Raw genomic sequence first — 15,367 nt, 5'->3', positions numbered from 1 at the left:
CCATGCTTTCAGGGGACATCTAGGTCAATTGGCATAACAAAGCTTGTTAAGAAAATGTTCTGCATCCTACTTTGGCGAGTGGCACCTGGGATCTTAAAAGCTTGCAAGCAACCATCTAAGATGAATCAACTGTTCCCAACCACCTGGAGTAAAGAAGAATGAAGAACACCAAAGACACAAGTATTAGCCCAAGAGACATAAAGGGCCACATAAACCAGAGACTTCAACAGCCTGAGACCAGAAGAACTAGATGGTGCCCGGCTACCACCAATGACCGCCCTGACAGGGAACACAACAGAGAGTCCCTGATGGAGCGGGAGAAATGTGGGGTGTAGAACTCAAATTCTAGTAAGAAAACCAGACTTAATGGTCTCACTGAGACTGGAGGGACCCCGGAAAGCATGGCCTCTGGATTCTCTATTAGCCCAGAGCTAAAACAATTTCCGTGGCCAACTCTTCAGACAGGGATTGGTCTGGACTGTGGGACATAAAGTGATACTCATGAGAAGTGTGCCTCTTCACTCAAGTAGATACAAGAGACTTAAAGGGCAGCTTCTGTCCAGAGGTGAGATGGGAAGGCAGAGAGGGTTAGGAGCTGGTTGAATGGACATGGGGAATCTGGGGTGGAAAGGAGGAGTGTGCTGTCACAATATAGGGAGAGCAATTAGTCACATAACAATGTATGTATAAATTTTTGTATGGGAAAAAAATTAAAAAATCTGTAACAATCAATAAGAAGAAAACAGATAACTCAAGAAAAATGGGCAAAAGATTTAAATGAGCACTTTACAAAAGAGAATATCAAAGCTGTCAATAAATATTTGAAAAGGGGCTTTACATCATCAGTTATCAGAAAAATGAAAATTCAGACCACACGATGAGATACTGCTAGATACCCACCAATATGACAAATTAAAAACTAACAATACCAAGTGTTGATGAAGATGTGAAAAAATGGAACTCGCTCTTCCGTTGTTTATAGGAGGAGATCAGGACAACTGCTTAGGAAAATTTTTTGGCAGTAGCTACAAAATCGGTCCATATATACATGCTGTGACCCAGCAATTCCACTTCTGTGTGCTTATGTTCACCAACAGACTCGTACAAGAATGTCTGTGGCAGCTTTAAATATGTTTTCTTTTTTCCCCAGCAACACTAGTTATGTTTATCATGTTGTTCAAGCATTACCATTATCCATTTCCAAAATTTCCCAATACCCTTAACAGAAGCTCAGTGTCCCCTAAGCAATGAGTCCCCCTTTTCCCCTCTCACCCACCCACCCCTGGAAACCACTAGTAAAGTTTGGTCTCTATACACTTGCCTATCCTAGATATTTCATATATGTAGCAGCTTTAAGTCTTAGTAGCCAAAACTAAGTATGACCCAAATGCTCATCAACAATAAAATAAATACATAAATTGTGACATTCTTAGTGTTAAAACAGGAACAGTTCCAAGCAAACGGGGATGGTTGGTCACCCTAAGAGGGGGATCTTTTTAGGGAGGGGACGTGAAAGAGCCTTCTGAGGTGCTGGAAATGTTCACTATCTTGATATAGATTGTGGGTACATGAGTGAACACGTGTGTAAAAATTTATCTAGTTGTGCACTTCAGATTTGTGCTTTTTATAGTATGTAATTTATACTTTGATTAAAAATGTCTTAGTCATCTAGTGCTGCTGTAACAGAAATACCACAAGTGGATAGCTTCAACAAAGAGAATTTATTCTCTCACAGTCTAGTAGGTTACAAGTCCAAATTTAGGGCATCAGCTCCAGGGGAAGGCTTTCTCTCTCTGTCAGCTCTGGACGAAGGTCAGTGTCATCAATCTTCCCTAGCTCTGGGAACATCTCAGCACAGGAACCTCAGGTCCAAAGGATGTGCTCTGCTCCTGGCACTGCTTTCTTGGTGGTATGAGGTCCCCAACTCTCTACTTGCTTCCCTTTCCTTTTATCTCTTGTAAGGTAAAAGGTGGTGCAGGCCACACCCCAGGGAAACTCCCTTTACATTGGATGTGACCTGAGTAAGGGTGTTACAATCCCATCCTAATCCTCTTTAACATAAAAGTACAATCGCAAAATGGAGGACAACCACACAATACTGGGAACCATGGCCCAACCAAATTGATACACACAGTTTTGGGGGACATAATTCAATCCATGACAAAAAAATATTTAAAAATAGCTATGTTTTACAAAGTACAGAGTACAAAGAAACTAAAGACCTGTTGATTAGGGCCATGGGGAGATTTTTGGTGGTTAATGAAACGGAGGCCCAGTTTTCATTCTTAATGTTTGCTTGTCTTCTTTGTCAGGTGTTGGGCCTTTGATCTGAAAAGGATGGAGTAAAATGTGGTGAACAGGAACGGAAAGCCAGGATGGGTCAAGGAAGCCTTCATTGTTCTGAGTGAGTTTCCTGACCTGGAAAATTCACAGAGACCTTGCAAACGATATTGCTGAACCTTAGGCAGTGAAATGCAGAGAATAGAAAAGGCATAAAAATCCATTTCTGATATCCAAAAGGAGCAAGAGTGTACACTTCACAAAATAGTGATTAGTGGGCTGATCCTGGATCATAGGAAATATTCTAAAACAGATTATTAAAAGGATGAGTTGTGAACCTCTAGAAGAAGAAGTGATGATCCTACAGAGTTACTGGGAATTCATTTAATCAAATCATGCCACGCTAACTTCACTTTTTTTCTTCGACCTGGCTATTTGATTTTTAATCAGAGAAATGCAATAGACTTAGACTATATGGACTTTAGTGAGACATCCAACAGTGATTCTCATGATAACCTTGTAAAGGAGATGTGGAAGTAAGATTTTGACTGCATGGAAATTAAGATGATTAGTTAACTGAGTTTACCTAACAATTAATGGATTAATCCCCATAGAGAAAGAAGGCTTTCTCTTTGGCCCTGTTCTGTTTAACATTTTTATTAATGACTATGACAGATATATATAAGTTGTGTTCATCAAAATTGAAGATGAGATGTGGTTGAAATGGTAGTGAATATAATAAACTAGAGTAATGGATTTAATCTAAGATCACATTTAGTGAGATAAATCAAAGGTTCTGCTGTTGAAAACAAAAATCTAGCCTCATAAGGGGTTTTTGTTGACACAACATTTAATACGCATCAGTAGGAGGAGAATGACCAAGATGGGAAAGGGAATTGAGATGTTTAAGCTGGGGAAGCCAGAATTTAGGAGGAAGATATATGGGAGAAGGAAATGTCATATGTACGGTAATCTATGTAACTCCAAGGAGTAGAAATAATGTAAATGAGTGAAAGCCACAAGAAGACAGATTTGAGATGAACTTTCTAATAATCTATTCTGTCCAAAGAAGGAATAGGCCATCTCTGATGATAGTAAGTTTCCTGTCACTGTATGATCCTTATAGAAAGGATTCAAATATTTTGAAAGTTTGAATTGATGAGCTTTCAAATTTATTTCAAACACAAGAATCTATGACATATGTATGGTTCAGTGGGTAGAAATCTACTTTGATCTTTAACAAATTGAGATACTATTCTCTTAAATATAAACCAGGATAAATATACTTGTTCACCATTTAACCCACAGGAAAGGTTTACAGATCAAGTCTTCCACAGAACTCTCAGTAATCATTAGAGAAAAGCTAACAAAACTGGAAAAATTATCATTGTTGTACGAGGCCCTGAATGAGGACCAAATGGACATGCACTTTCCAATTTGTATAACTTTTTGAATTATTCCTCTGCATTAATGATCAAACTTGTAGACAGTGACACAACACTGGATTGATTTCCAATTTTCCTCTGAGCAGTGATTTGTTGTTGTTGTTGTTAGGTGCCATCGAGTCAATTCTGACTCATAGTGACCCTATGTACAACAGAACGAAACACTGCCCAGTCCTGTGCCATCCTCACAATCGTTACTATGTTTGAGCCCATTGTTACAGCCGTTGTGTCACTCCATCTCGTCAAGGGTCTTCCTCTTTTTCAATAGCCCTCTACCTTACCAAACATGATGTCCTTCTCCAGAGACTGTTCTCTCCTGATAACATGCCCAAAGAACGTGAGATGAAGTCTCGCCATCCTCGCTTCCAAGGAGTACTCTGGCTGTATTTCTTCCGAGACAGACTTGTTTGTTATTCTGGCAGTCCATGATAATATTCAATATTCTTCACCAACACCATAATTCAAAGGTGTCAATTCTTCGGTTTTCCTTATTCATTGTTCAGCTTTCGCACGCATATGAAGTGATTGAAAATATCATGGCTTGGGTCAGGTGCACCTTTGTCCTCAAAGTGACATCTTTACTTTTTAACACTTTAGAGAGATCTTTTGCAGCATATTTGCCAAATGCAGTACAGTGATTTAGCAAAGGCTAAATCATAGATTAGGAGCCCATGGGTGGTGCAAACAGTTAAGGCACTCGGCTGCTAACCAAAAGGTTGGAGGTTCAAGTTTACCTGGAGGTGCCTTGGAAGAAAGGCCTGGTGATCTACATCTGAAAAATCAGTCATCAAAAACCCTATAGAAACACAATCCTACTCTGACACTCATGGGGTCACCATGAGTCAGAGTTGACTACATGGCAATTGGTTTTAAATCATAGATTGGTGATATATAAAATTTTCATCTCTGTATTTCCTTGATATTATTATAATTTCACTTATTTATTTTGTGGTTCAAAAGATAATGTTTTTAAATTCCAGGTTTGGTAGGTTTTTAAAAAAATTATTATTGTTAATGTCTGACATTATTGGCTTTTGATCAGAGAAAATGATCTTTAGTATTTCTACTTTTTAAAATTTATTGAGGCCTAATAAAGAGTTTTTAGAACATAATCAATAAATCAGTTAGTTTTATCATTAATTTTTCCAAGTGAATATCCTTATAGGTATATATATTATATAGTTTAACCCTGTTTACTTCATATTATGTGGACATCTGTAGAGGCACAGCCAATCCACAGACCTCTAAGCCAAGTCACACTTATGGCAAAAGCATTTATTCCAGGATACATCAGAATAGGGATAGTGAGATATCACAGGAAGAAATTTGTAGTAAGAACAAAGAATGGTTTTATTTAAGAAAGGACTTGGTTGGCTAACATTTGTATTCAGGACAAGCTGAGAGCCCTGTAAGGCAAACCCTGCTTGGGGTGGTCTGTTTTGATGATGGTCTAGGCTTCAGTTATATTTTGTGTGAGGATTGCCTCTATTCTGTATTTGAGACTCATCAGGAAGGAGGGAGCCACTGGTGTGACCTGTCTCATGTCTACCTTTCTCCAACTTGTATGTGTCAAAGCTGGCTAAGCCTTTCACTCTCTCCTTTTCACTAATGAGATCAATCAAGAATGATTTAGTGATCATTTTAGCAGATAGATTAGGGGATCTGTTAATCCCTTTTCTACCGTTCTATGAATGATGGTCACCACCTGTCAGTTTGTCATACTGTGGTGGCTTGCATACTGCTGTAATGCTGGAAGCTATGCCAGTGGTATTTCAAATACCAGCAGAGTCACCCATGATGGACAGGTTTCAGTAGAACTTCCAGACTAGGACAGACTAGGAAGAAAGGCCTGGTGATTAACTTCCAAAAATTAGCCAATGAAAACCCTATGGATCACAACTCAATATTGTCCCATATAGTGTTAGAAGATAAACTGCTAAGTTGAAAGGCACTCAAAATACACAATGACTGCAACAATGTACTTAAGCATACCAACAATGGTGAAGATGGTGCAGGACTGGGTAATATTTCATTCTGTTGTACATGGAGTTGTGATGAGTTGAAGCTGACTCAATGGCTACTAATAACAAAACATGATATGATGGAGGCCTGGAAATTAATAGGTTAGTCTCTGCCCCATTCAAAATAACCCCTTTGCCACAAATGCTGAGGTGGTGGAGTCTCAGTGGTTCCAACCCTAAACAAATTCTATGATTCAAAGTCTTAGGTGTTTCAACTCTCAATGATTCCATGACTTGAAAGACAAAGTGGACTGCGGGGGGCTTGCTCGTACACACCCCTCTGTAGGCAACAAACAAGGCACTGTAACTACTTCTTAAGGATCACAGGGAAAGAGGCCTCAGGATCTCACAGTCACAGAGTACCTCTGATGGGGCTCAGCTTTCTGAAGACTGTTCATCCAGAGTATGCACTGATGTGGGGGGAATATTGCCCATGGGGGCATTGGCAAGGCACTTCTAAACCAAAAAATCCCAAACTCGTTGCCATCAAGTCGATTCTGACTCATAGCGACCCTATAGGACAGAGTAGAACTGCCCCATAGGGTTTCCAAGGAGTGCCTGATGGATTCGAACTGTCGACCTTTTAGTTAGCAGCTGTAGCTCTTAACCACTACACCACCAGGGTTTCCAAGGCACTTTTAGCTGCTTAAATGTCCCCTTCCACTAATTGTCATTTGATCTTTGACTCCAATATTAGATGAGCATGAAAATGATACTGCCACCAGTCAGTTGTTTTGTTTTTAATCAGCATCAATATAGTCATGTTATTTTTTAAAACCTAATGTAACTTTTTAGAAGGGTCCTTGACTTGATAGCCTGTGAGAGATTAAAATATTTATAGTCTGAAAACTAGTTGAGAAATCAAATATAAATTTTCCATCCTTATTAAAACACTTTATCATAACCTGCCTTATATCAGAATTAATCAGATATGGTCTGTCTCCCTCATTGGGGTGTGTGGTGAAATGAATTTCTTTATTCTACCTTTTGCCTTAGTTCTTTGGAAAAATAGCTTGAGATATTTTCCCCTTAAGTCTTGAGAAGTTACCTTTGCCCTAGTTTCTACCCCAGAGGGTTTGTTACTTTTGTCTAGGTTGATTGACATTTCCTGGGCAAGCTGTAAACAACTTGACTTTTTGTCTGGTCCTGGGCTGCAGCCTGCCCTGTGACTGATATGCACCTTGCAGGGATTGGTCAATAGACTATGCAAATGAGGTGAGTTGTAGCCTACTATGTAAATTAAATGTCTGTGGCCTACCAAGAGGGGATTAGTCAGTTCATGGTCCTGATGGGAGGGCAATGCCTTGAAATTGACAAGGAATATTTAAGCAGCCAGCCACACAGAGGTTTTTCAGACAGAAAGAAACAGGAAGAGAGGCAGCAGGAAGAAGCAGAAGGAAGAAAGAAGAGAGAAGAAGCAGAGAGACAGAGCAGACAAGGTACCTACTAAAAGAGCTGTAACACACAGTCAAGGGCTGTAACACTAAAGACAGTGAGAGGCCTGGAAAGGGCCCAGTGACAGAGCTGGCAGTGACGGACAGCATGGCCAAGAGGAGTCTGTTTTCGGGGGGCCGAGAGGAGCTGAGAGAGCTGTCAAGACTGCATTGAAGAAGGGAGACTTTGTCTACATGTTCCTGATCCTGAGTTGTAGCCTGTTGATCCTGATCCCGAGTTGTACCCTGTTCCTTAATAAATCACTTAACTGTAAGAATGGTTTGTGAGTTCTGTGAGACATTGCAGTGAATTACTGAACCAAAACAGGGGAGAGAGGAGGGCTGAGGGGAGGAAGAGTGGCTGGTGTCAGAGATGGGGTGGTCCAGCAGCTTGAAGAATGTGGACATCTGGGATCTATTGGACCTCTGCCTCATAGGAATTGGCTTTGTGCTGATTCTTACATTTGAAGTTATTTGTACAGAGTGTAATCTCCAAGAATGCAGGGACCTTGTCTTGACACTCTGATACTCTCCTAGTGCTTAGCATCTTGTTAGTTGCTGTCGAGTTGGCTCTGACTCATGGCGACCTCACGTGCCTGGTTTTGTGCCATCTTCATGATCATTGGTATGCTCGAGTCCATTGTTGTGGCCACTGTGTATTTTGAGTGCCTTTCAACCTACAAGGTTCATCTTCCAGCACAATATCAGGCAATATTCTGTTGTGATCCATAGGGTTTTGTTTTCACTGGCTGATTTTCAGAAGTAGATCACCAGGCCTTTCTTTCTAATCTGGAAGCGCTTCTGAAATCTGTCCACCAAAGGTGACCCTGCTGGCATTTGAAATACCAGTGGCATAGCTTCTGGCATCATAGCAACACGCAAGCCACCACAGTACAACAAACTGACAAATGGGTGGTGAGTGCCTAGCATAGGTCTTGTAAACACCCTTACAGTATTTTTTGAATTCAGTTTAAGCAAGTGAATTTTACTTGTTTAGTAGCTACTTTTAAATGTCATAATTTAGACATTTAGACCCATATTTAGGTAAAATGATTCATGTGCATTTTGGTTGATGTGCTTATTTCCTTTATTGTATTTATTTAAAAAATAATTGAAGCTTGGGAAGTAAAATTGTCAGAAGTCCTTGTTTAAACAAATCTGCCTGAACACTCTTTACTGCCATCTAGTGGGAGAAACAGCTCCATTGCTGTCTAGTCCGTTCCCCTTAGAGGAAGTAATATGGTCTGTGTTTAGAACAATGTCAGAAGCATATCATCCTTGAGGGGATGGGAGGGGAACACGATGGAGGATATGTTTTTCCTCTGATTAATCAGGTGCTGCTTAGGCTGGTTGCCTTTGCGCTTGGCATAATAGCAGAGGAAGCCTTCTTTGTGATTTTGCAAACAAACACATCATGATAAACTCTGGGTGGTGTTCTTGGCTGTGGTTCTATTTGTGGGTTAGTAATTGAAGCTCTTGGATAGTCCCGTGACAACAATGCAGCTTTTAGAGGAGAAAGTCATAGCTAATTAGCATAAATGCTACACACACACATACACACACACACAGTGCATTGTTTCACCCTCTTCCTGAATTTAGGTCCTGTCCCCACCCCTCCTTGGCAGTCCTGGCCATAGTATACTGCCTGTGGCTCAAGAGACAGTGTTCGTAATACAAAGCTGCATTTGGCCCTGCAGGAGGGGAGCCACGGCCTCCCTAGCTCAGCCTCTGCTGATTACTACTAGGGCTTTTCATCCAAGTTGACTTTATTTACTCATAAGCAGGACTGCCAGTCAAGGTTCTGAGGCCCCTGCCCCAGTCACATCCCTCCTGCTTCCAGTTTTCTCTCATTTCTTTGATTTCTCTCCTCTCTTCTCTGCTCGCGGACCCTTGCCAGTTCTCTGAACAAAGCCTGTGAGTTCCTTGTGGCCTCTTTTTCCTCCCCAAACCACACTTCAACACACACACACACACACACACTCACACACTTTAGGGTGCTGGCCTAGATCCATGTTGGAAAGTGGCTCTTGAGGAAATCAGGGAAAATCCACTTAAACCACACACCAGAGAACCCCAGGGCTGACCTTTCTGATGAGCTGAGTTGGCATTGGGCCATATGGTATGCGTTAAAGGAGGAGGCAAGTCTCCCTACCGAGCACCCTGTACTATCTTCTCAGTTGACTTCTGAAACTCTCATATAAGCATAGAAAGCTCATGATTTCCAAAGCAGAAATTAGGACCCATGTCTGACAGGTTATCAGAAAAATAAACCAAAAAACCAAACCTGTTGCCATTGAGTTGATTCTGACTCATAGCCACCCTATAGGATAGAGTAGAACTGCCCTATAGGGTTTCTAAGGAGTGACTGGTAGATTCGAACTGCTGAACTTTTGGTTAGTAGCTGAGCTCTTAATCACTGCACCACCAGGGCTTCTAGATCAGAAAAATAGGGCAGAGCTATTCCGCCAAATCTGGGATGAATGGCCGCTCAGGAATAGATTTCCTCCCTTATTCCAATTTAGATCAAAGGCAGAGGCCACCTGCTTGGAAAAAAATTGAGAAGGATTCTGGGGCCACATCTGGATTTAGTGGGGGAAAAATGCAGGGATGAGATACAAAAATCAACTGTATTTCTATATTCTAGCAACAAACAATAGGGAAGTGAAATTTTAAAAAAACCACTTATAATAGCATCAAAATGATCAAATACACATGTTATCAACTCCCAAGCTGAAGAGCGCAGTTCTCTCAAGGCCCTGGCTTCAGACTACCTCTGCCTGGGACCCTGGACAACATACCAAAGAGCAAAACTTCCTGGTGCCCAAGATCCACTTGAAATCCCGAGGAAGGTGGCTAGACTGGCCTTAGGCTTTGAACCAAGGAAAACTTCCAGTTTCCCTCATCTTCTAGATACTTCCATAACAACTATACAGTGAGGAATATCCTAGGGGGCCTGGCAAATCCAAAGCAACATACCAGGTATATCCAATGTCACCTGCCTTGATAAATGTAGACATTGCAGTGTAGGGAAAAGATCCCTGTGGCTTGGAAACTGTGGTTTAGTGCTAGTTCTGCCACTAAAAGCTGTGGCAGAGTGAGAAGAAGGAGCAGCTACCCAGGAAGAGCAGAGAGGTTCCAGTTCCTGTTCATCCATTCAACAAGTTTCGACAACTGTGTTACATCCTGGGGATACAGAGTTGAATAAGATACAAGCACAAGAATACAAATCTTCACAAAGCAATGTAGGTGATGTTATGACATTTTGCAGAGACATAGGACAGACTATTGTGCAGGTCCTTCACTCACCAACTAGCTGACCTTGTATTTAAACTCAGGACATCCCCATTCTTGCTCTGACATTCCTCCTCCAAAAATGGGGAGGGGAAGGGCTTCTGGATGATCTCAGTGACCCTTCCAGCTCTGACATTCTTTGACTTGATATGACTCTGCTTCATTTATTTCACAAATATTTACTGAACGCCTACTATCCCCAGCCACTAAGCTGGGTTCCTTGATTTACTTGTTTCTCAAGTGACAGAAAATGGTACCTGCTCTACCAGATCCACCCATCTTATTGAGATGTGAAGATGTTTTAGAAAAAGTCCATCACTATAAAAATGCATGACTGTGTCCTTGTAATAAGTGGGTCCCTTTCTCAGTTTGTAGTGCTAAAATGTGTTCTACCAATTTTGTTATCTTTCATTACATGCAGCTAAACAAAATTTCCTTCTTTCTGCCAAGGAAGCATCCATTAACAACACCCTGTGAAGACACAGCGAGAACCATAACCATTTGCACTGTACTTTGGCCCTCCCGTAACACATGTTTTTGTCCCTACCAGAGATTTTTCCCTTCCTTATAAAAAATAGAAAAACACCAGCAGCCATTTTATGAATCCTGGACAAACTCCATTTTGCCTTCATGCACAACCCCTTCCCCCAATAGCCTGCACACTCACCTGCACCAGTTCTGGCGTGAGGCGCTTGGCCTGCAGCCATTTCTGGAACCTCCCAGTTTTCCGTAGGATGCGCTCAATGCTGCAGGTCTTTGGGGCTGATGCGGAGGCACAGATTCTCCTGTCAGAGAGTTCATTTTGGTATTTGCTGACCAACCTAGAGATCTCCACAGGGCGCCAGGTTTTGGAATCATCTGAGTAATTGGCAGGGTAAGAGGGCAAGTAGTCAGGAGGAAGTTGGAGAGGGGAAGCCAGCCAGTTGCCAAACCTGTTGGAAGAATAGCCATTTTAGGATTGGCCTGTGAGCTGGAGAGGTGAAGCAGGGACTAGCAGGGGTGAGCAGCACTCCCAGAGCCAGAGGCCAGCAGAGCCCGGACACAGGGAGACAGGGGATGATGCTGATCTCATCCACTTCTCTTCCTTAAGCTGGAGTGCTCCAAAATATTTTGCTGAGAAGATCATTTTTGTTTCCTCAAACTAAAAAAAATTAAAAAGTTGCCATTGAGTTGACTGACTCCTAGTGACCCCATGTGTGTCAGAGTAGAACTGTGCTCCATAAGGTTTTCAATGGCTAATTTTTTAGAAGTAGACCACCAGACCTTTCTTCTGAGGTGCCTCTGGGTGGACTTGAACCAGCAACCTTTTGGCTAGCAGCCCAGTGCATTAACTTTTTGAATCACCCAGGGACTCCTCCTCAAACTTAGGGAAGTGTATATGTATTTCAGAAAACGTTAGGGAGGTGTATGGTGGGCACAAACTTTATCTTCTTCATGCAACTGGTACGGAAGGAACTAAAACCAATACCAGCTGCCATCAAGTCGATTCCCACTCATGGTGACCCCATGTGCTTCAGAGTAGAACTGTGCTCCATGAGGTTTTCAATGGCTGATTTTTTTTTCGGAAGTAGATTGCCAGGCCTTTCTTTCAAGGTGCCTCTGGTGGACTTGAACTGCCAACCTTTCAGCTAGCAGCTGACCATGTTAACTGTTTGCACCACCCAGGGACTCCCAGAAGGAACTAAAAACCCCAAAACCAAACCCGTTGCCGTCGAGTTGATTAAGACTCATAGTGACCCTATACGACAGAGTAGAACTGCCCCTCCAGGGTTTCCAAGGCAGACTGCTAACTACCACTTATTAAACTCCTACTCCTACTCCTTTACATATGCTGTCGCTTTTAATTCTCCTAATACCTTATTCCCACTTTAGAAGTGTTGAAACTGAGGCTTATAGAGCTTAAGTACCTTGCCCAAGGTCAGACAATACGTTACCAAGCCGAAGCACAAACCCAGGGCTGTCTGTCAGCAGAACCCATGATCTTTCCTCTCTGCTACACTGGTTCACACAACTGTCCACTCTCTGACCTGTCGCTGCGTCTTGGAAATGTAGTTCTCTCAGGTTGCTGGGCCTGTACTGGGGAGACCATTGCTCCTCCCTATCCAACCTCAGGAGCCCTGGTGGTGCATTGGTTAAGATCTCGGCTGCTAACCAAATGGTTGGTAGTTTGAATCCGCCAGCAGCTCCTTAGGGTCACTATGAGTCGGAATTGACTAGACGGCAAGGGGTTTGTTTTCTGTTTTTTTATTTTTTAAATCCAACCTCAAGGAGCCCTATCAATTTTGCGTTCAGTCCAAAGATTTAAATCATTAATACCAGCCAAGTCTCAGGAAAGAGTGGCTGCTAAATGGTCACCAAATTCAAAGCTATCTGGGGATTCAGGAGGTGTGGAATTCCACAAAATGGCCTCGTCCATACTTAGTCCTCCCCAGGAGATGCACTGGCTTGTAATAACCTGCTGATTTCCTAGGCCCACATTGACCCTTTTCTCCATAGTCGTTTCTCCAGCTGTGTGCCAGCATTTCCATTAAGGAAGCATGTTAAATCTTCTTTTGATTTATGTATGAAAAATTACTAAGAAAAAGTTTACTCCCATTATTCTTAATAATTGAGGGTCATACTGAAAATGAAAATTGGGCTTTATAAGATACATATTTAATTTAAATAAGAATCTTTAAATTCTTTTTATTGGGCAACCCCATGATAATGAGTTTTGGATAAGCAGTTTTGGAAGAATTAGCATTTTGATTAGCCAAAAACCCTAGATTGTTTTGTTTTCTAACTTACGTGATACAGCCTTACCCTAAGAGACCACAAGCTTTTTCTAATGTTTTGATGACAAAGAAAGCTACCAAAAACTTACAAGGGCAAAGAGGTCAAGAAACTTGTCCATGGAGCTGGACAACCTGGGACAAGAGCCTGCCTCTGAATCCCTGAGGAATGCACTAGTGCTCTGGGGACTCTAGCATTTTGGAAGGTGGCTATTATGGATTGAAGTGTGTCCCCACAAAATATACATTGAATTCCTAACCCCCGTACCTGTGAACATGACCCTGTTTTGGAATAGAGTTTTCCTTTTGTTGTGATAATGAGGTCTTACTGAAGTAGGGTAGGTCCTAAACCCAACGCCTTCTGAGTGGTGTCTTATAAAAAGAGGAGAATAGACACAGACATTCACAAGAGGAAGACACCAAGTGAGGATCCCTCTACAAGCCAAGGAATGCCAAGAAATGCCTAGGGCTACCAACAAGGAAGGACCCTCTCCTAGAGCTAATGCCCTGATTTGGGCTTCTAGCCTCCAAAACTGTGAGACAGTTAATTTCTGTTCTTTAAAGCCACACACTTGTGGTATTTTTGCTATGGCAACCCTAGGAAAATAAGACAGTGGCCTGTCAGAAACTGTCCATAAGCAACTTCTGCAATACAGGACAATTCAAATTGCAATGGAAGTAGGCATAAAGAATTATGTTCAAGAACATTACTACAAATATATTTTAAAAAATGAAGCACTGTAAACTTGCAACTTTACTATGAGTCGGAATTGACTTGATGGCAATGGGTTTGTTTTTTTTGGTTAAACTTGCAACTAGCCAGTTTTTCTGAAAGTTTCGGGATAACCATGGGAAATGATCCTTCTCTCTGGGAGGATAAGGAAGGGCCCAGGGCCTGTTTCCTGCAGCTGTTCTTGATTATGAGGGTTCAATACATGAAGTGTCTGTTACTGAGGATTAATAACTAAGTGACTCATTTAGATAATGACTGTGATGTTTACTTTTATGTGTTAACCTGGGGAGGCTATGGTGCCCAGATGTTGGTCAAACACCAGTCTAGATGATGCTATGAAAGTATTTACATGTGATTAACATTTACATGAGTTGACCTTAAGTAAAACAGATTACCCTCCATAATGTGGGTGGGCCTTGTCCAATCAGGTGAAGGCCTTAAGACCAAAAAATGAAGTTTACCTATGGAGAAGGATTCTGCCTCAAGACTGTAACATAGAAATCCCACCTGAGTTTCCAGCCCACCTCCTGGTCTACCAATTTCAGACATAAAAGTGCCAGAATTTCTAGCTCGTTGCCTGACCTGTGGATTTTACACTTGCCAGCCTCCAAAGTCATGTGAGCCAATTCCTTAAAATCTCTTTCTCTCTCTCTCTGTATATATTATTATTGATTATTAATATATTATTGATTCTGTTTCTTTGGAGAACCCCGACTAATACAATGATAATAGCAACAAACATTTATGGAACACAAGTGTGCCAGTCACTTTGCTGAACACTTCATATAATCCTTTCAACAAACCTATGAGGAAGGTACTATTATTAACATCATACAGATAAGGAAACAGGCACAGAGCGTTTAAATAACTTGCCCACGGTCACAGAACCAGGAATTGGAGGAAGCAGCCTTTAAGGCTCCAGAACTTGCAATCTTAACCACTTTGCTGTTGCTTATTCTTCCTTTTTAAATTTTTTTTTATTGTACTTTAGATGGTTTACAGAACAAATAGTTTCTCATTAGTCAGTACACATATTGTTTTATGACATTGGTTAATAACCCCATGACACGTCAACACTCTCCCTTCTTGACCTTGAGGACCTTTTTTTTTTTTGGTGAAAATATACATAGTCATAGTTACACCATTTCAAAAGTTTCTACGTGTACAATTCAGTGACTTCGATTACATTCTTTCAGTTGTGCTGCTATTCTCACTATCCTCTTCCAAATTATTCCATCACCATTATCTTCAACTCACTGTCCCCTAGGCTTCCCATCAAACCTTTTGAGTTGCTGGTGTTGATTTGATCTCATATAGATAATTCTTTTTTTTTGTACCTTAGATGAAGTTTTGCCAAACAAATAGTTTCTCATTAAACAGTTAGTACACATAT

The 15,367-nt window shown here is 41.4% G+C and overlaps 1 protein-coding gene across 1 annotated transcript in view; it reads right to left on the bottom strand.

Moving 5' to 3' along the window:
• DIPK2B (divergent protein kinase domain 2B) overlaps positions 1 to 15,367 on the bottom strand; it is a 73,698-nt gene that overhangs the window by 48,352 nt on the left and 9,979 nt on the right. The window contains exon 2 of the mRNA XM_004376909.1: positions 11,138 to 11,402. Within this exon, the coding sequence (XP_004376966.1) occupies positions 11,138 to 11,402 (265 nt within the window). The remainder of the gene's footprint in view (positions 1 to 11,137; positions 11,403 to 15,367) is intronic.

The sequence above is a fragment of the Trichechus manatus genome, unplaced genomic scaffold (genome assembly GCF_000243295.1).
Source record: "Trichechus manatus latirostris isolate Lorelei unplaced genomic scaffold, TriManLat1.0 scaffold00046, whole genome shotgun sequence".
NCBI classification, from domain to species: domain Eukaryota; kingdom Metazoa; phylum Chordata; class Mammalia; order Sirenia; family Trichechidae; genus Trichechus; species Trichechus manatus.
This window is presented reverse-complemented; position numbering and strand designations above follow the sequence as displayed.